Source organism: Pteropus vampyrus, unplaced genomic scaffold, assembly GCF_000151845.1.
Source record: "Pteropus vampyrus isolate Shadow unplaced genomic scaffold, Pvam_2.0 Scaffold138, whole genome shotgun sequence".
NCBI classification, from domain to species: Eukaryota; Metazoa; Chordata; class Mammalia; order Chiroptera; family Pteropodidae; genus Pteropus; species Pteropus vampyrus.
Window position 1 is genome coordinate 667,341 of NW_011888919.1, and position 21,165 is coordinate 688,505.

Below are 21,165 nucleotides of genomic sequence, written 5' to 3' on the forward strand. Positions count from 1 at the left end.
TGACTTACAATAATGACTTTATTTTAACATATTTAATTACAGACATAAAATAGCTGGGGAAGGGGGTGAGCCCCAGCCTAGCCCCACCCCAGGGCTGCCAGGAGGGGGTTGCAGGCGAGGCCTCCCTGATGACCCTCCTTTCTGGGGTCTTCCCATGGCGGGGCCCTATTGCTTTAGTGGGGGAGGGGCCATGCAAACGAGGGGGCGGGGTAGCCGCTGGCCCCACCCTGCCCCACGGCAGGCCTCCCTCCAAAATGCCCGGATAGTGCCCCAACCTCAACCTTTCCACCTCCTTCTTCTTTGTCCAGGGAGCAGACCCTCTGGCCAGCCCCCCACCCCCTCTGCAAACCTAAAGGGGAATAAATACAAACTTTACAAAGTAAAAGGGGGTCCAACATTGCCCTGGGCCGGGCCTGGGATCAGGCGGGGAGCAGGGACCCTGCCGTGCCGGCCTCACATCATCCCCAGCTGCAGCAGCGTGCTGGCGTAGGCCATGGGCTTGACGTCGGGATGAGGCTGCGAACCCGACACACACAGGACAGGGACAAACACAAAGACGGGGCGACTTCAGCGGAGTCTGTCAGCGCCAGATGCAGACAGCAGCACATCCCCCAGCTGTCATGTGCGGCGCACACCACCCTCGGCCCGGGCCCCGCGGCCACTTCCTCCCCGGGTCGGGGGGTCGGGGGATCAGGGACTCACCACTGCCGTGAACTGGTGGAACTGAGGCCGCAGGTCGGAGCCCCGGAGGTGGATGTAGGAGGCTTTGTTCCCCATCTGGTCACTGCAGGGCAGAGTGGCCAGTCAGGGGCTGGGCAGAAGGGCATAGGGAGTGGGGAGGAAGACCAGAGGGGTAGCCTGGATGGCAGGAAGGTGGAGAGATGACGGGACAGAGCCCATGGGAAACACTGACAGAGATGGAGGTGGAGAGTCAAGGACACAGGATGGACAGTCCGCAGTGGGAGAGGAATCAGGGAAGAGGTCGGGGGGCAGGCAGGAGCGGGGTGAGGGGAATGAGGATGAGGTGGGAGCCGAGGGAGAGGGCACAGGAGCAGGGAGGCAGGAGACAGGGTGGGCGGGGCACACGCAGCCCCCAGAAGGCCTCATGCTAAGACCTAGGCTCCAACCTGACCAGGCCCCGGCCCCCACCCCCCTGGAGACACAGGGGACAGAGGAACATCCCCTGAGGATGGAATCGGCCTGGCCCAGAGCACAGGCAAGTCAGCTGGACAAGGGGCCTGGTTTCTTCAACAAAAATGGCAAGGGACAGGGACTGTGAAGACCGAAAATGTGGCCCTTGTTGGGGTCCTGCTTGGAAGAAATCAACTGAAAGGAGACATTTATGAGGTGTGGGAAGCAGAATTTGGGCTGGGGTCAGGTGACCTTTTTGGAAGCTGTGACAGTGGTACTATGGTTACAGAGAAAAGCTTGCTCTTTCAGACACATGGGGTATCACGGAAGAGATACCGTCCAGGACTTGCGTGCATTGCCCACGGTGGGGGTGGGGCGGTCAGGGCTACAGACCGGCCTGAGTAGGTAACTGCTGAACCTGGGTGACAGCATGTGGGCATTCGTATCTTTGGAATTTTCTATTATAAAAAGTAAAAACCCGTGGGCTGGGGAGAGAAGCCCAGCTGTGTGGGGGCAGTGGGGACACACCAGTAGTTGGGGGCAGAGAAGACGGTGACGCAGCGGCCGCCGTGCGCCACCTCGTAGCCCTCGGCCTTGACCTCGTGGCTGCGGATGATGTAGTCCAGGTGGTTCTCCTCCAGGAAGGCCTTGGTGACGTCGGGCCCAAACTGGCAGCTTACGCCCCGCTTACTGACCGAGCGCCCGTTCTGGGGAGACAGGGAGCTCAGGGTGCCTGTCCCCATCTTCAAGCCCCTGCCCACACCTGCCGGCCATGGCCCCTGGGGAAACTGACCTGTGGCTGCGGGTCTGACCAGAGCAGGTCACACATGGGACCTGGAGAGGAAGAGGGGAACGTCAGGGGCTGGCCCGCCGGCCTGGGGCGCGTGCTCACAGCCCACCTCCCAGACCGGGGAGGGCTGAGCGGGGGCCACCTACGGCAGAGGGGGCCTGGGACACGTAAGACAGGCTTCTGAGCTTGCCCCAGCCCTGACGACTTCCCCTCTGTCCCTGCCCAGAGCCCTCTGTGGCTCCTACTGCCCTGCGAACAAAGACCAAGCTCCTCACCCAGGCCTGAGGCGCCAGGGTCTGGCCCTGTCAACCCCTTTAAAGCACCTCCCTGCTCATCTCGCAACCACCGACCGCCCAGCTATCTCCCCACTCCCACCACGTTGGGACACCCTGTGCTTGCCCGGGATGCTCTGAATGGCAGGTACCTCCTCCTTCTTCCATGTCAGCTGTAGTGTGGCATCCCCAGACCGCCTGTCACCACCACCCTACCCACGCCCTCCACACTTCCCACTGTGTACACACATGTGCACATGCACAGGTGTGACTACTCTGCTGTCCTGGTCACTGGAATGGGAGTCCCAGTACATCACTCCAGGGGTCGGGAGCTAAACTCACAAATAAATGGCTAAGGTGTGCTCCAGGCCCTGGACGCTAATGCTCCCATGCCAGCATGGCCCCATGGGGGAGATGCACTGACCCAGGCTGCTGTTAAGGCAACTGAGGCTCAGCTTTGCTGTCCCTGCCAAGGGCGCAAAGCCCATCTGGGACAGGGCCGAGATCGCAGCTGCTCAGGAGAGTCCAGGCTGCTTCTCCCCACTGGAGACGCTGAGGCCTTGGGAAGGAAGGGGCTGTCACCCGGTCCGCCACGGTCACCTGAATCTGGGGGCTGCCGATTCCGCTCGATCTTCCTGATATCGTCCAGGGTGACGCCGTCTTCACTGAACAAGCCCCCGTGCATGATCTGGGATTTGGGGGTGGGGACAGGTGTGTGAGGGGAGGTGCCAGCCATACCCCGACCTTCCAACTCGACTCACCAGCACACCTGCCCACGTGTGGCCCCTCTGGGTGGTGAGTGGGGGAGGGGAACCCAGGGGGTCCCGGCTGCTGTCCTCACCAGCACTTTGCCATTGATGCACTGAGCCAGTGGGAGCCACTCAAACACTTCGCTGAAGAGCTCATACATCTGGGCCGTGTACTTGGCCTTCACCTCGCCCTCGAAGCCATAGATCTGGTTCATGTTGTCCGTTTCATGGTTGCCTGGCCAGTAGCAGGACAAAGAGAAACCTCAGCTCCCCACTGCCTGGGTACCCCAAGCCAGTGACAATCACGCTTCGGCTCCGTGGCCCCTCACAGAAACCGGACGAGGTGCAGACAATGTGCTCAGTCCATGTCTTGGAGGAGCACGAGGCTGAGAGGCATGCACAGCACCTGGCCACAGGCCCAGGCCTGTACTAATTGCCACGGGAGTGGCTGAGGCCTGGGTTCAGTATGGCCCCGGCCCCAAACCACCGTGAGTGGGCCTTCAGCTCTTTGGAGGGCCTGCCATCCCTTCCAGGCTGGAAAAACCAAGAAGGGAGGTCTTGACATAAGAGACAGGCTCACTGCAGAGCACCTGCTGCGGGCTGGCCCCATGCTGTGCTTCCGTGTCCCCCACACAACCTCCTTCCTCCTCCCAGGGCTCCCAGGGCCTAGAGCAGGCACAGAAGCTGCCCAGGACCCCGTGTCCATTGAGTCTGGACTGTCCGACACCTCAGCTGGTACTCACTTAAATACTCGCAGCCCCGCTTCACAGGAGAGTGGGGGCTGGGGGAGGGGAAGGCGACGCCCCGCCCAGGGCCCCACACGGACCCCAGACCCTGCTGCCTCTCCGCTCACCTCGAAGTAGGTGAAAGTGATCTGGGTACAGGAGCTTGAAGCCGAAAAGGGTGAGGATCACTTCTACAGAGAAGGAGCCGCGGTCCACGAAGTCGCCATTAAATATCTGCGCTGCTAAGGAAACCAGAGGCGGGGCCGCTCCCTCCCGCTCCGCCCCACGGCTGTGGGCACCGCCCCCAACAGCTGCAGGGTTTGCTGGGCCCGGCGTTTGCCCCTTTGCTCGCTGCGTGGCTTTGGCCCAGCAGCGTGGTCTCCCTGAGCCTCAGTCGGATGTACTGATGTCCCCAACCTCACCTATTTCTCAGGGAAGCTGATGGCAGAGGAGAGACACTAGGAGCTCAGCCTGTTTCTGCTCTTCTCCAAATACAGGTCTAAAGCCACAGGGGAAATGGGACGCGGACCCTCCTCCCCAACATTGCACAGGCCTGGTGCACCAAACGGTGGCCATTTATCAAGCAAGTATCTTAACACCACCAGCAAATAAATACTTATACAGACTGTGGGCAACTTAGCACATCATACGTATTAACCCCTCTCAATAACCCAACGAGGCAGGCCCTATTATTAATCCTCGTTTTGCAAATGAGGAAACTGATACCCCGAGCATGAAGTAACCTGCTATTGTTACATAGCTGGGAAGTGGCAAAGCCAGGAGGAGCCCAGGCGTGGCCAGTGCCAGCTGCCAGTGCTTAGGATCCTGTAGCTCCCAGTTTCAAGATGAAGAGAAGCTGGCCCAGAGCCTGAGCTACCTGCTCTGGTCACACGGCACATGGGGACCAGCGCTGGCCTGTCCGCACCCCGGAGCCTGGGGCACAAGGCTGGCATGCGTTCCACCACATCCAGGCGCCTGAGCAAGTTAGTGCTCAGGCCTCTCCTTCCCCAGGTCCAGCCCCTTTTCTCTGCCGAAGCTCCTCCCCCAAATCCAGGTGGGGGGTTGCTCTCCCGAGGAAGGATACGTAGGGGTTGGTCTCCGAGGGTAAACCGTTGAGCTCAAATATGTTGAGGAGGTCATAGAACTGGCCATGGGTGTCCCCGCACACTGTAATCTTCTCTGTCTGGAAGAAAAGAGGCCACCGGAGAGGGAGGGGCCCAGAGAGAGACGTGGGGAGGGGGCAGGGGGGAGGAGAGGGGCAAGAGGTCACAGCAGACCGAGAGGACCATGCAAAGACACAGACAGGGGACACAGACATGAAGAGGGTGGGACAGAGACCGAGAGGCCAGGAGAGGAGGGAAGTTGGGGGACAGACACGAGGTGGGGGGAGAGGGGAGACAGACCACGCCAGGTGGGCCTGTGAGTGTCTGAGCTCCGCGGCCCCGCCCCACCCAGGGGGCCCGCAGCCCGGCCACCCGCACGCCCCCGCAGCACGCACCTCTTTGAGCGTGGTTTCCACGAGCGTGCTCAGCTTGGAGAGGGCCTCTTTGACCTGTACCAGAATCTGGAAGGCAGGACGGGCTGTGAGTGGGATGGGCTGGGGGCTGTCCCTACCCTGACCTGACCGGGAGATGCGGAGTGAGGGGCGGAGAGAGCAGGGGTGCCACACAGGTGGGTGCCGGCGGGGGCCAGAGGTGTTCCCCAAACTGTGACCTGAGAGGTCTCCGTGGCATTTAAATATCAGTGTTATTTCATATGAAAACCGAGTCTTGGTTTCTCTTAAAATCATCAGCATCATGAAGAAAGCATCCAGATGTGGAACGTTTTAAAAAACAGCTGGCCTGGACACGCCTGACGCTAGTGTCACGAAAGAGTCTCCCCAAAAGGCCTAAGAACGTTTTAGATGAAAAGAGGTGACGAGGCAGGTCATATACAGTATTTAATCCTCCAATGGATTCTGGAGTATAAAGAAATCGCTAAAAAAGGATTTTTTGAAGAAAACGGTAAAATTAAAACATTCGTCTGGAAATGCAGGTAACGTTAGTTTTTACTAACCGAAGATGATCGTCACGATGCCAGGTGTATTTGGCAATGTTTGCAGATTTCACAGATGACCCACGGGCTGTCTGCATCAGTCAGTATTGTCACATCAGTGGTAAATTTCTAAGGTTTCACAACTGAGCTGTAGTTATGCAAAAGAGTGCCCTGTGTTTAGGGGGTGCAGGTTGTGACGCAATTTCTCAAGTGGTTCAGAAAAAGAAAAAAAAGAAAAAAGTGGGAGTGTACGTGCGCACGCGTGTACGTGTGGAAAGACAAAGTTAACGTCAACAGCTTCGGTGAATCTAGGTGAGCAGTATACGGATGCTTATCGTACTGTTCTTTTGACTTCGCTGTAGGTTTGACAATGTTCAAAATAAAAAGCTGGGGAAAAATAAAGTGTTATAAAGTAGGTGATGTCCACTTCTGGTGAGAACATAGAGAGTCATAAAAGACTGTCACTCTTGCCCTAATGATGGGAACAAGCCAAATCCCCAACAAAATCAAAGTTAAAAAGCAATCTGAGAGCTGAGGATGCAAAGAAATCTAAATTAATCCGACTGTAGATGGCGACGGGCCCTCCCTTGTGGGGAGAGGCTGACTGCTTTCATCCTGGTCAGCTCGGCAGCGTGGCCGTGCGGGGTGCGGGCCGGTGTGGCAGATGAGAGCCCCACGGAGCCCCAGCCGCAGGCCACCTCTGCCCCCGTCCGCCGACTCTCAGAAGTCGAGGCCCAGGCCAGAGACCTCCCGAGGCACCAAGGGAGGGGTCAGACTGCAGAACGGACAATGCCCTGGCACCCGAGCATCTGGAGATGGGCCCGGTCATCAGCTCTCCCGCGGTTCTGGAAGCTGGAGACTTCAGACCATAAGGACACCGCCGGCAGCCCAAGCTCTGCTGTGGGAGCCCAAGTCCACTGCGCATACGTTTAAGCCGCAGTGGACGAACTCCAGACACGCTGCCCCGACGTGCGGGTCAGCCAGGTGCCCGCACCGCTGCTTGGGCGGCCAAGGCCCGGCAGCTTCTGCAGGGATTTGTACTGATCTCAGTCTCTACTGCTCTTTCACAGTGTAATAAACAATTAAGAGGCATGTGGAACGGACAACAGAGGCAGACCCAGAGATGACCCACATGGTGGAATTATCAGAGACTTTAAAATAACTCTGATAAATGTGTTGGAGGATCTAGTGAACAGGGAGACAACACGCGTGAACATACAGGGCAGAGAGATGAAAAGTGTCAAAGAACCAAGCTGAAATACTAAGAATAAAAAAATACAGTCTCAGAAGTAAAGGGTTCACAGTGCCCCGCACACCGCCAGCTAACTACCATGACCACCTGCCTCCCCGACCTGCGCTGCGGCTGAGCTGGGCACCGCGGGCACTGTGCTGCGGTCCAGGGGTCACGGGCGTGCGCAGCGCCTGACAGGCACTTTACCTGGTAGGCGCATTTCCGGTGCAGTTTCTTCTGGTCCTTGTACCACTGCATGAGCTCCTTCATGAAGGTGATTGTCACTTTGCCGTCCTCCAGCTTGGGCCCGCTGTACTCGTCCTCGATGGCTGGTGCGTGAATGGGGGAACGAGTCAGTGACCGCTGCCGCTGAGGGTGGGAAGAGGGGCCTGGCTCCCGGGCGTGGGGCAGACGCGGCTCTGCACACTCAGGGGGAGGTGGGGATGGAGCAAGAGCGGGTTCTGCCCCCGCCAGGTCCTCCCGGCTCAGCCCGCTCCTCCCGCCCAGGTCTGCTCTGAAGTCCTCCCGTCCTTCGTGCCCCTCGCCCCTCCGCCTCCCGGGCCTCAGAGCACCCAACACTGTAACTCATTTGCTGGCTAGTTAATCATCTCTCTCCCTGCTGGAAGGAGAGCTCAACGAGGGCAGGGGCTGTTCTGTTCACGGCGGGGCCCCCAGTGCCTAGAACAGTTCCTGGCACACCGCAGGCGCTCTGTCACGGTCTGTGGGATGAATGAATCCCTGAGCACCTCGACGACCGGGAGACACATCAGACACGGGAGGCCCACGAGGGGGGGTGCTACTGCCAGGGGGTGGGCCGCTGGCACAGAAGCAGGGAGCTAGGCCCGGGCGGGAGGAGGAGGGGCTCACCCACACCTCCCGGCTCTGGAGATCCCAGGAATGCCAGTAGGGGAACAACAGACAGTGGACTGGCGACAGGGACCGGGGCCACTGCCAACCCCCTTCCCCTCACCCCGAGTGTACACAGGGCATGGAGAGGCCATGCAAGGAGGCGGAATGCCTGGGGCTGGGCACGGCGGGGCACCCAAGCCGGACTCACTCATGCTCTCGACGTCCAGCGAGTCCACGACAGAGCGCTTGTGCTCGTCACCTGCGATGGCCCGCTCGAAGGCCTTCTGTTTCACGATCTTGTTGCACTCCTGGTATTTCATTTTGGCATCCTTGTCGTGGGGCTTCACCTTTACCACCTGGGCAGGCAGGTGGGCAGAGGGAAGGAAGGGAGGGAGGAGGGGACATCAACCTTGGACCAAGCAGGGGTGCAGAGCAGTCAGGAGGTGGGGATGCCACAGCCGCCCACGGGCTGCCCAGTCCTGGGCTCAGGGAGTGCTGAAGCCAGGCTGCCTGGGGCCGCACTGGTGGCGCAATCCTGGGCAGGTTCACCTCCGGGCCGCAGTTTCTGTGTCCCCAAACCAGACCTAACGGAGCGGCCCACACGGGGCTGTTGCGAGGAGTACGAGGAGTACGTGCGGTGACCCCCGCAGGCGTTCTGCATTCGTCTCAGCTCCATCACTGAAACAGAACGGCCTGTGGAGCCCGTGCTCAGCTTCGGGTCTGTCATCAGAACCAGGCAGGCCGGGGCACACTGCACCGGTGTTACAGGCAGTGCCACAGTGGCTGGTGTGACAGGACAGGACACGCTGGGTCTAAAGCCCGATTAACAGCCCAGATGCGGCCAAAGGGCCAGGGACTTGCTGGATGACTCAGACTGCCTGAACCTCAGTTTCTTCATCTATAAAACTGGGGGAGGGGGCGAATAACGGGCTCCACCTGCCAGGGCTGCTGGGTATAAGTGACAAACACAGGGCTCGGCGGGCATAGCCAGCGCTGAGTGGTGTCCCTTGCTCAACCTTGGGCTTTTGGGGAGACCCAGGACAAACGACTCCCCTCAGTTTCCTTCTCTGAAGGGAGCTGGAGACTGTGGCCCATAGAGCCCGGCTGCCTGGGCTCGAATCCCAGCCCCAGTCATCAGCTGAGTAACCCTGGGCAAGCAGGTCTGCCTCTCTGTGGCTCGGTTTCCTGCCCTGTAAGACGGGAGTGCTCAGCGTCCGCCTCCGCGGGCTGCTCTGCGGGCTGGCGCGTGAACACTCGCGAGGCGTGCGCAGCGGCACCAGGCAGGGCCCACCCCACGTCAGTGCCGCGAGCGTCGGCTGCTCCTCAGGGCCCCTTTCACAGGCTGCCGTGCTGATGAAAGCAGCGCACGCGAAGCAAGGCACGTGGCTTCGCTTCGGGACAAAGTAAGTCCTCAGTAAAACGAGCCCACCACCCCCTCCACCTTCTGTCCTGCTTCCCGCAAACTGATCTGGCAGGCGCAGAGGCAGGCAGGGCTGGGTTCCGATTCCTGCTCTGCTGCTCGCTTGCTGTGTGACCTTGGGCACGCGACTTCGCCCTCTGAGCTTCAGACAGTTATCTACAACTGTTTCTGCTGTTGTTATTAGTGCCGCCACAGCTCCTGGGCCTGGGCAGAGAGGGGTGGTGTCAGGGCTGGCCCTCCGGGTGGGGACGCCACCTGGTGGACGGCCTGGCGGGGTGAATCAGAAGCCTGCTCGGAGGCTCCCTGAGGGTCAGTGTGGCTCACCCACCCTAGGAATGGGTATGCGGACCGGGAGGGGTGGCAGAAAGCTGGCTCTCAGCCAGCGATGGCTTCCTTGCTGTATGGGCAGGCTCTGGCTAGGGCACCCTGCCAGGTGGCTCCACCTGGGGTGTGGCTGTGATGCAAGGCTTGAGAGGGAGGGAGTGCCAGACGTTCCCTGGAGTCCCCTGGCGTCTGCGCCCTGGGAGGAAGTCCAGACCACCACGGCCTGGCCCGCGGGGGCCGCTTCCTCTGCGTGGCCAGCACCGCCCGGCCAGGTGAACCCCCCGAGTCACCACACGCACCGGCTTCCCTCACCTCCGGGCCCTGAGCAGGCTGCTCCCTGGCCCAGACGCCTCCTCCCACCTCCAAGTCCTTTCTAGCCCCTCCTCTTCCAGGTCCCTCCCATCCCCAGGCAGGGTCAGGGACCCTCCCGGGCTCTCTGGATCACCTGGCCAACCCCGGCACTGCTCCTCCCCACCAGAAGGTGGCCCCCAAGGACGGGGCAGAGGCCGCGTCCCAGCATGAATGATGCCCCGAGTGGACGGATGGGCCCAGTGCCCTGTGCCCAGAGAGCTCACAGGCTGGGGCGGAGGACGAGGACAACCCCTGACGACATGGGAGAGGAGCGGGAGCAGTAGCGGGCAGAAGCAGCAACGACACGTGGCTAATTTTCTGAGGACTATGTCCCCGACATTGTTGTAAGCAATTGACCTGCTCATTTCATCCTCAAAGCAGCTCTCCGTGGAGTTACCATCACAATTCCCATTTGATAAACGAGGAAACGGAGGCCCAGAGAGGCTACAGCAGGAACCCAAGAAGCCAGCTTCCGTCCTCTCCCTGACCGGGCTCCCGACTCCCACCTCGCACGCTGAGACGCGTTCCCCTCCCTGCCCGCGGCCGCTGTCCCCGCAGCACCCCCGGACATCCTCCAGGGAGAGGGACGGGCTCTATGGGGTCGTGGTCCTCGGTGCCGCTCTGGGGTCAGGCCTCTGGGGTCTGAATGCAGGCCTTCCACGCAGGCGGCCACACCTCTCGAGTCTCCCTCCGCTTCTAAAGGTGAGGAGGGTGCCAGCACCCCTGTGAGAATCACCACTGGACCCACGGCAGGGCCTAGACACAAGCCAGCGCTCATTTCCGGGCCTGCGGTGGCTGCTATGACTCAACAGCTGGCCGAGACAGGAGTGGCCCTGCCAGGCTCTGCTCCTGGGGACGGTCACTGGCTCCCGACCGGAGGGGCCTGGCCAGTCCTTCAGGAGCCGAGGCCCACTGGGCCAGAACTTAGTGCTGGGCTCTTCTTTACAAAGTGGCGTCGGGACCGTATAGTGTCAGTCTTCTGATGGTGGTTTTATGCAGTTTGCCGCCGGGGAAACTGGGAGAATGGATCTCTGTATTACTTCCCACAACTGCAGTGCTCTCAAGATGAAAAGCTGCTTTTACAAAGAGGTGTCTCAGCCGGGAGAGCTACCGGGCAATGACTACACTGCTCGAATCGCCCAAACGACCATACAGGGTCGCGATCCCTGCTGTGGCCACGGGGACTGCAGGTTTGGGAATCGGGAATTCTCGGAGTTTTAGAAAGGTGACACCGTGCACATGCTCTACGCCATGTGACACCCCAGCGGATCTGAGTGGCACCTGGTCATCACGTTCACTCCCGTTTCTGCCACAAAACCTCCAGTCACACCACATGGGAGGTGAGATTCTGCCACCAAATGAGTGGCACGAACTTACTAGAACAACTGTGAGTTTCAGAATAGCCTGAGTCTGGAACTGAGGGTGAGGGACTAGCCCCACGCTGAGTGCTCCTGACCTCGGGGGACCCACATGGCAATGTGCGGGGGGCACCGTGTTGATCCACAATGTACAGATGACGGACACAGCCCAGACGGCTGGAGGGGAGCCGGGGTCCCAGGGTGGCAGTGCGCTGGGACGGCTCAGCCACGACACCAGGGTTTTTGCCCCACAGGCTGAGACCCTCTAGTGGATTACATTCTTCTGATAATGGAACAGAAGAGGGACCACTGGCGTATGCTGCCTGAGCTAATGGCGAACATTGTGCCAGGAAACTTTTGGCCATAGCACACGTCCTGTGGCCGGGAGCCTGCTTTGGCACCAGGCTGTCACTTCCTGGCTATGGGACCTCGGGGCAGCGATGTAGTCTCTGTTCCTCAGTTTCTTCATCTGTACATCAGGGATGACATGCCCCACGGCGTGAGGGTCGCAACGGCCCAGAATACACGCTGTTGGGTGTCACCCGACTCCTGCTACCACCATTGACCCACGCCCCGGCGCACGGGCTCGCGCACGGGCTCACACACGGGCTCACAAGGCAAACGCATTTCGACCTGGCTGTGGGGGGCTCGGCTGCAAGGAGAAGCCCACGTGCAAACTGTATTACAAACCAGGCCCGACGAACCCCAGAAGGGGCAGCAGGGCAGGAGTCCTCCAGATCCGGCCTGGGCCCGGTGACCGCCCGAGTTGCAACCACAGACAGGAAAGAACATAGTGGGTCACCTCAGAAAAGGACCCAATAAAGGGGTGGGGGATCCTGAAGCAAGGGCCCCCCGAAAGGATTAACTCGGAGATGACGAGGTCAGTGGGGATATTCAACAAGGACCGGTGGAGAGCGGGGCTCAGTTCCCACTGAGGGTCCAAGGCTTGGCCCTGGAGGGGGAGCAGAATGGAGACACCCCCAGCTCCCGGACCCCCAACGAGGTCCTGGCCCCTGCACACAGTGCTTCCTGAGAGCCTCAGGCTCTTCCCCCGACATCCCTAGGAGAAAGGTCGCCCAGTGCCAGGCGGGGGTGGGCCCCGCTCCAAACGCACTGACCTCATTTCATCTGCGCACGGACACCGGGGCTGGCCCTCCTGCTCCCCGCCCTTCACGGACGAGGACACGGAGGTCGGAGAACCACGGCCCTGGACCTGCAGCGGCTGCGTCCAACCGGGCCGGCGACCGGTGGACTTTCCGATCGTGAGTCGGTAAGAAACACACTCACGGCGAACCTCTACATGCACGTGAACAGAAAAGAGTTCTTCACGCGGTACACACCACCTCCTGCAAACGGTGAGCTGTTTCCCTTCTCTGTTCCATTTGATGAAGGCAGCTGTGGGTCTCAAGCCATTAAACTGACTGCAGAGCCCACGGACAGCGCCGAGCACGGACTCCGGGTCAAGTCCCAGCTCTGCCGCTTCTCTGCGGGGCAACCTTGGAGGAGGGGCTCCCCCTCTCTAGACCTCGGTTTCCTTTCCATTAAACGGGTTGAATTCATGCACGTAAAGAGCTCACAACAGAGCTGGGCCCACAGTGAGCATGCGGATTAGGAAACAGGCTGACGAGGGCCCAGGCTGCAGAGCCTTGGGCTCGTTTGTTCAACCAAGGTCACGTCTCAGGGTGCCCCCAGGATGCCATGATCTAAGGGGGGGCCTGTGCATGTCACCTGTGAACCTCTAGCATGTCATAAGACGGCTGGAGGGTCGGAGGCAGACTCTGGAAGGGGAGCTGCCCCAGGGCCCGGCCCCTCCGTCCTGTGTCCACGGAGCCTGAAGAGACGTGTCAGAATAGGGGAGGGTGGATGGCTCGCGGGCGCGTGGCTGGCTGGCAATGGTGGGCCAGACCCAGGCCAGGTGGGCAAGGGTCTCAGGCTCACGTGGGGACCCCCAGTGCTGCTAGCAGGGCTCCCATAGGGAAATGGGCCGTGACAATTTAAATGCTGCGTGTGGCCCCGCCTCAGGCCGGTCCCCTAAAGGCTGTGGACCTCCCACAGCCCTCCCTGGCATTCTCGAGGCCTGGGGCAAAGCTCAGATGTGGCACATCCATGAGACGGCTGGAAGTGACTGCCGCAGCCCCACACTGGGCAGGGCCGTGACAAGCCCTCTCCATACCCCAGGGAGAGGTGTTCTCGCAGCCGGGGGATGGAAGACCCTGCAGCGCACCCATGCTCCTGGCCCTTCTCACCTCCTGCCCCCCGTCCAGGCCCCCACCCCACTGGAGCCCTAAGCAGCTCTGTCCCCGTCCGAGCCGCTCTGTCCTCCTGGAATACTCATCACTGAGCTCTCCAGCCCCAGCAACCCTCACTTACATGGCTCCAGCAGAGCCCCATGGCGACCAGGACGGGGCTATTCCTGCCACCATTTTCCAGATGAGGACACCAGGACAGGGGCGAGGTTTGGCCGGGGAACGGCTTAGGAGCCCAGGCGGGTAAGGACCCTGTCCTGTTCCTTCCTCTGTCCTATTGGGTGGCACCCCAGCCCCCTCCACCTCACCTGTCTCTAAATTACCCCCTCCTCTGCACCTGTGCCCCACCCGGACAGAGGCGTCCCTTGGCCCAGGGCTTGGCTCCAGCCAGCCCAGCAATCCCACGTGGCACCCTCCAACTGCAGCCTGTGGCTCTCGGCTCCCCTGGCTGCCCCCCCCCACACCACAGAAGCTGCTAAGCTGCTCGCGTGTGACTGAAGTGGAAGGAGGGAGGGGGCGTGTGTGAGAGTTCATTCCACAAACAGTGACTGAGCCCCCGCCGGGCATCGCCCCAACCGACAGAACAGACGAAACCCCGACGCTCGAGGAGCGAACTCTGAGCAGGGGAGCCGGGCCGCCGGGGTTCAAAGCCCAGCCCTGCCACCCTTCCAACGTGCCAGCTGCTTGCTAGTGGGCGGGTGACTAAACCCTGGGCCTCAGTCTCCTCCTCCGTACGACGGGGGTGAACCACAGTCCCCACCTCACGGGGCTCACGCCGACTCATCGGCCAGTCACTGCGCAGGCCGGAGGCCCTGCCTGGCGTCAGGACCTGCGCTCTGCCAGTCCCTGCCACCATCACCACCGCCAGGAGTCACGGCGATGGCAGTGTGAACTACTGAACTCCCGCCATGCTCTAGGTCCCCTCCGTCGTCAGCCCCGTGTACTGTCCACAGCATATCGCCCTGTTCCACACTCTGCCCGCACATATCCTCACCTGCACTGACCTCGTTTACCTGGCCAGCGGCACAGGTTTGTTTCCTGCCCTACTCGGAATTCAAAGCCCCACCAGAAGAAGGCCAGTGTGGCTCTTATTCACCAACAATGATATCCTGACGGTTCATTGTCACAGAACACGGACCACGCGCCAGGATCTGCTCTCAACGCTCCAAAAGCAGAAACTCATTTATTCTTCATGACAATCCATAGAGGCAGGTCTTACTGTTCTCCCCATTTCCACAGATGTGGAAAAGAAGGCACAGACAGGCCAGGTGACATGTCCAGGTAACCAAGTGAGAGACGGCAGAGCCAGGATGCGAACCCCGGCAGCTGGCTTCAGGCCAAGGGGCCTCAGCGGCACTTGCACGAATGGGTGCTGGGTAAATTCGTGAGTGACCTGCTCCCAGCCTCCTCGCTCCAGGCACGCGCACGAGGCCGTCCTTCCGCAGCCCACCCACAGGCCCTGGCCATCCACCCCGAGGCCCGGCTCACCGTCTCGTAGTCGCGCAGGGCGGCCCGGAACTTGCCCAGTGCCATGTTGCTGGCGGCCCGGCGGTAGTAGCCCTTAATGTACTTCTTGTCGATCTCGATGGCTCGCGTGGCATCGGCCAGCGCGTAGCCGTAGCACTCGGTGCGCAGGTAGGCCAGGCTGCGGTTGCCATAGTAGATGGCATTGCTGGGGTTCAGCTCGATGGCCTGGCTGTAGAACTTGATCGCGTTCTCGTAGTCCTTGGCTGTGGAGATGGAGGAGGAAGTGGCATGAGGCCGGGCTGTCGTCACCCAGCAAGAACAGGCCCTCGGCTGAGTGCTGGCCTGGTCTCCCCATTTACAGATGGGGAAACCAAGGTCCACGGCTGAGCTCAGAAATGTCTCTTCGGTCTGCCCCCCTCCCCTGTCCTCGTCTTCTCAGGTCCGAATCCCCAGGACCTGAGGTCACTTCCACGCACCTGCCCACCCAACCACCTCCCGCTCCAGGCCCCAGTCCGGGACTTCAGGAGGGTCTTCCTGACTCCTCGTCGTGCCCGAGAGGACATCTTACTGAGTGCCAGAGCTGACATGTGACCCAGCACATGCGAGTCTGCTCTGAGCCCCTTCGCTGTCTAGCCCCCAAAGCAATAAACGAGTCCAAAGAAGGGACCTGGTAGGAGAACAGGAAGTGGGGAAGAAGGAGCCTTCTTAGGCCTCGAGGAGAAGAGGACCTATCAGCCAGGAGCCAAAGGAAGCAACGAACCAGGGCGTTCCCGACAGCAGGAACGGCAGGTGCAAAGGCCTGGGCGAGGGGAGGCGAGTAAGTTAGGGGAGGCTGGCAGGACCGATCCTGAAGGCCATGGCCACAGCAAGGTCTGGACACTGACGTTCTAAGTGTGGAGCAGCAGGATGTGCTATTTGGCCAAGGGGAGGAGGAGCATTTTATTTGAAGTGAGCTTTGGCTGAGCCCTGCATTTCACGTCTCGACCCGTGGAATCCTCCCGTCTCCGGAGCACCAACACCGTCTGGTACTCACTTTACAGATGAGTCATGAGGTCTTGTTCAAGGTCAAAAACCCAGTCTATAGCTACAGAGCCAGGCTTGGACCCCTTCCACGTGGCCGTTTCACAGGCAGGAGACCAAGCTTGCCACACGGGGCTCTTGTCACATGCGACTCTACGAATCCCTCACCAGCAACCCTGAGGATGACTATTATCAGCCCCACTATCCAGATGAGGGGACTGAGGCTCAGAGAAGGAAGGCCCATGCTCGAGGTCACACGGCAAGTGGCAGGCAGGGATTCTGAGCCAGGCCAAAACCCAATGCTCCCACTCTAAGCCTCCATGTCAGGTAGCTTCTGGGTGGAAGCTTGGCACAAGGACAGGTGGCCTGGGCCCCATCCCTGGGCAACTTACATACCCCTCCTGACTTGAGTTTCTAGGAGTCCTACTAACACGCGGCCTAAAATGGGAACCCCTGCCCTAACTCCCACTTTACTTTTCTCCAGAGCCACCTGATAAGCGATCAGATTTTTTTGTTTTGTCTGCTTATAATCCACCTCCCCAATTTCAACCTGAGCCCCGTGAGGACAGGGGCCCTGTCTGTCTTACTTCTCTGAGCCCCTGCCATGTCTGGGGACACATCACTCCTCAGCCCTGCCCTCCTGGGGCTCACAGTCCGGTGGGGGAGTGAAGGACAACACCCAGATCTGTCTCCAGAAAGTGATGACCCAGAGTGTTCAGGGCTGGGGCGGTCAGGGGGATGTCTGACCTGAGGCCTGGAGGATGAGGAGTGGAAGAGGGTTCCTAACTCCCTGAACGGTCCCTGAGTGGATGTGTGAAGGAGGAAATGAAGACAGAGACAGACAGACAGACAGACAAGGCTGACCGAACGACCAACACTAGAGAAAGGAGAAGCCGCCAGTTCCTGGGGAGATGGCCAGGAACAACAGAACGATGATTCCTTTTGCAGGCCAGCATCTGGCAATCTTTCAACTGGCTCAACGTCCTCTCTTTCAGAAAGCCCTCCTTGACCCCCAGGCTGGATCGGGCACCCCTCTGGGCTGCCCCATGCCTCGGGCTCCCCTACCCAGCCCTGCCCATTCTGGGTTGCCACCATCAGGTGTTGGGTGTGTTCCCCCAGGGCTGTGAGCCCGAAGGGCAGGCCCAGGACTTCCCAGAAACAAGCAGGGGCAGAACGAGGCAGCCCGAATCTGACCGACCCTCCCTGGAATGCCAGCGCCTTCGAGGACTCCTTCCAGCCTCCTGGCGGACTTCCAGGGGCCGCTGGCCAGCTCTCCAGACGGGAGAGGTGCTGCTTGAGTACCCTCTCGTATGGGGTGGGGAGCCTGGTGTCTGAGAGCCTGACATGGGGCTCTGCGGGTCCGACCACGAGACCTCAGGCCAACAGACTCCCCTCCCCGAGCCTCGATTTGCTCGTCTGAATGCGGAGTCACAGTCGGCCCCGCCTCCCTGGGTGGCTGTGAGGGCTGAATGAACTCATGTAGGGAATGCGGCTACGGCAGACGCTCACAAAAGTGAACGAATGACTAAGTGAGGGGAAGAAGAGAATGGAGCAGAGGAAATGGGAGGGACCCGTGCTTCACCATCTGCCGAAGGGCACTGTATCCCAGCCCTGTTCCCCGTGATCTACGAATATGAGCTCGTTCAATCCTCAAGACAGTCCCCGGTTTAGAGAGGAGGAAACTGAGGCACAGAGAGGTCACACGGTGGGGAAGAAGAACAAACGAGATTTTGAACGTGGGCAGCCTGAGCTCTTAAACAGGTCTACACACTCTCAGACCCGGGGGCCTCCTTGGGGGTTAAATACAACCCCTCCCGTTTTACAGAAAGGGGGTGACGAGGCCCAGACAGAAGGGAAAAGAGCTGAACAACGTCAGGGACCAGGCTCTGCTCAGAGAAGTAATCCAGTCTAACGGGGGAAAGGTGGGTGGGGATCCTCTGAGCCCTGAGGTCCCCCTCCACTGCCGGGAGCCCGGACGGCTCAGGTTAGGCCTCTGAGCGTGGCAGCCGAGCACGTGGCAAGGAAGGGGGATATCCGGCTGCGCCGCTCACACGCTCTGACCTTGGGGAAGTGGTTTTTCTTTGAGCCTCAGCTTCCTCTATTAAAACAAACAGGACTGCTGCTACCTGCCTCCCGGTGCCCCAAGGAGGAGCCAATAAAGCGGTGTACCTGGCCACCACAGGGGCGCAATTAAAAGGAGCTGTAATTATTCTTTTTATTGTTGTTCCCATAGGCCCCCAGGCTAGGGCTCTGTGCTTGCCGCTGCCTGCCACAAAGAGGGGCCTGGACCCCAGAGGGCGTTCTCCTCTGTGCCAGCTCAATGCCAGGACCTCTGGCAGCCCGCCCAGCCCCGGGGCTCCTGAGAGCTTGGACCCCAGGTCCTGGGGAGTAAGGAACCCCTCCCAATGGCTTACTGTTTCCCAGAATTCTTACGTCACCTCAACATCACCCCCCACATTTGCTGCTCCTCCTGAGCCCCATTTTGGGGACGATCCCACCTTCCATGCCAACCCCCAGCTGGAGACTGGGCCTTGTCCCGGGCGCCTCCTGGTCCCTCAGACCCCAAAGCCAGGTGGTCACTGTGTTCTGTCAAGTCAGCCTCCTGAACATCTTTCAAATCTACTCATTCACGTCCGTCTCTCCATCCTCTCCTGCCCGAGCTGCTACCCTAGCCTCCTCCTGGGTCTCCCAGCCTCCAGTCCCGCCCCTCTGGAGGCACAAAGCTGACCCCATCCTTTCCCTACTCAGAACCATCCGCGACGCCCCAGAATCCTCAGCAGCAAGCTCAGGCTCCGCATGAGCCTCGCCATGAACTTGCTCGTCTTGCCTCTTACTCGCCAGCCCCACGCTCCTCCGCGGCTCTGTGCGACTTTGGGCCTTTGCCATCTGCTCTTCCTGCCTGGAGTTCCCTGTTCCCTCGCTGCAGGTGGCCACTCGCCTTCCTCTCTGAGCCGTTTCTGGAGTCAGTCTGTCTCTTCAGCCGGGTCGGCAGCACCGCCACCTCTCGCCTGCCCACCATTCCAGTCCCCTGCCCCGTCTCCAGTCCGGCCCTCGCGTCTCATCTTGCAAGGCAGCTGGGGGGCCATTTCAAACACTAACGAGACCATGCCCTGCCCATGGCCTCCTACCACCCCCAGGATGACAGCCATACTCCCTGACCTGGCCCTCAGGGCACTACCTCCAGCCCCGCCACTTGCCAGCTCTACCTCATTGCCCCAGCCTGACCTAACTTTGCCACTCTTTGAACTCTCACCGAAGGCCACCTCTTCCCTGGGGCTCTGGCTCCATCCATTGCCCCTCCCCCACCTGCTCCAGGGCTTTGTGGCTGCGAATCTCCCCTCTCCCCTGTAGAATCAATTCTCCCTCTATCAAACCATATTCTTAGACTCTTCCATCCTTAACAAGAAAGCAGCCTCCTCCCCCATTTCTCCACGCGCCCCCCTCCGCGTTCTGAACCAAAATACTCGAAACGCTGCTCTCAACATTTGCTTCTGCACTTGCCATTCGCTCGCCGGTGCCTTCCCACATTCGCCAGGGATCGCTCTTGTCAAGGCACCACCAATACTGGTGCAGCCAAATGCAATGGAGCTCGGTGCTCGCCTCGGCAGCCCGTGACCCAGGACACAGCCCCTCCTTCTAGAAGCACTCTCCTCCCTCCTCCTTCCTGACACTTTTCCTTCCACTCCACTGACCACCCCTCCCCAGCCTCTTCCTCTCCTGTTCTAAACATCAGAATTCCTCAAGATTCCGTCCCAGGCCCCTTTCTCTTCCTAGGTGACCTCATCCATTCCTAGCATGTTCTATTCCATCCATAGGCTGATCGTGTCCAAATTCCTCTCCTCGGAGCCCCGGCCCGGCTCATCTATTTACCCAGCGTCTCTTCTCGGAAGGCTGTAAGATCCGAACCGGTCTTTGCAATGATTTACGAACCCCTACATCCGGCCCCCTGTCCCAAGCTCATCTTGTATTGGTTTCCCCGCTAACTGGCTCAACTTCCAGCCACACCAGTCCCTTTCCTGTCCTACCTCGGGGCTTCTGCGGCTCCACCCACCTGGAACGCTCTTCTCCAATTCTCCCCAACTTAATCTCCTTCTTCTAAGACCTTCCCTGACCACCGATCGAAAGTAGCCCCCAACCCTCAGCCTGGGCCGCTCTCTACTTCACACCCTGTTAGGGCTTCTTCAAGGCGCTCACCACGACCTCTAAATATTTTATTTATTTGTGCGGTTACTCAATGTCTGATTCTTCTGCTAAATTACAAGCTGTGTAAGGGCAGAGCTGCATCTGTCTCATTTGCTGCCACAGCCCCAGAGTCTAGCACGGGCCTTAGCACATAGCAGCGGCTCCATTAACATGCTGAATGAATGAATGAATGAATGGGTGCCCCCACACCTTTCTCTGTCTCAAGATCCTAAGTCATACTCTTCATGGGATTCCGCCACCTCTACTCCCAGGGTCCCCCACACGTCCCTTTTCCTCGTGTAACCCCCAAATCTCTTACTCGCTGGCCTTCCATTCTAATGATCTATTCCCCATCCCCACGACTTCCTACTCTATTGGGGCTGTCCCCGCTAACCCCGACTTGGCAGCGCATCAGTCCTCCGCCCCGTGTCACGAGTTGGTAGCGCTCTCTTCAGGTCTCGCCATAAGCTAGCATCTCTCGGGGTCTCACATTTGGTAGAGCCCTCACTGTCGCCGACCCCCTCCCCCCACCACACACTTGGTAGCGCCCTTATCAGCGGCAGCATCCGTTCGGTCCACTACTCCTGGGTATCACCCTTCCTCTCAGAAGCGCCCCCCCCGCCACCGCCCGTCGCCCCTGGAGAGCGCCATCCTGGGCCTCCCCACGCCCGGTCACTTGGTCGTGCCTGGCCCGCGCCCAGGCTGCCGCTCCGCGTTGCCATGGTTCCGCGCGGGGCCCGGCGCCCCTCAGCCTGGGCCGCTCTGCACCCCGCCTCGCTCCCTCCAGGGCAAGCTCACCTTTGAAGTAGTCGTTGGCCTGCGTCTTGAGATCCTCCGCCCGCTTCAGAGCGCCATCGGCCGGGGGTTCGTCCTGGGAAGGCTCAGCACACTCAGCCCGCTCGCCCTCCGCCATCGCCATGCCGCAAAGCGACCCCCACCCTGGCAACAGCCGCCAGCGGCTCCCAGCCGAATCGTCGCGAAGGAGTGCCGGGTGGCCGCCGCCGCTGTCGCGCAGT

The 21,165-nt window shown here is 60.1% G+C and overlaps 1 protein-coding gene across 1 annotated transcript; it reads right to left on the reverse strand.

The window, feature by feature from the left end:
* On the reverse strand, positions 1-21,165 carry PPP5C (protein phosphatase 5 catalytic subunit). The gene is made up of 13 exons (XM_011367910.2): positions 20,948-21,165; positions 14,969-15,210; positions 7,990-8,137; positions 7,140-7,261; positions 5,166-5,231; positions 4,752-4,850; positions 3,796-3,901; positions 3,035-3,177; positions 2,794-2,881; positions 1,925-1,965; positions 1,660-1,838; positions 703-784; positions 1-516 (listed from the first exon to the last, which is right to left on the reverse strand). The coding sequence occupies exons 1-13, from the start codon at positions 21,066-21,068 to the stop codon at positions 454-456; spliced, it is 1,500 nt and encodes a 499-aa protein (XP_011366212.1). The 5' UTR covers positions 21,069-21,165; the 3' UTR covers positions 1-453.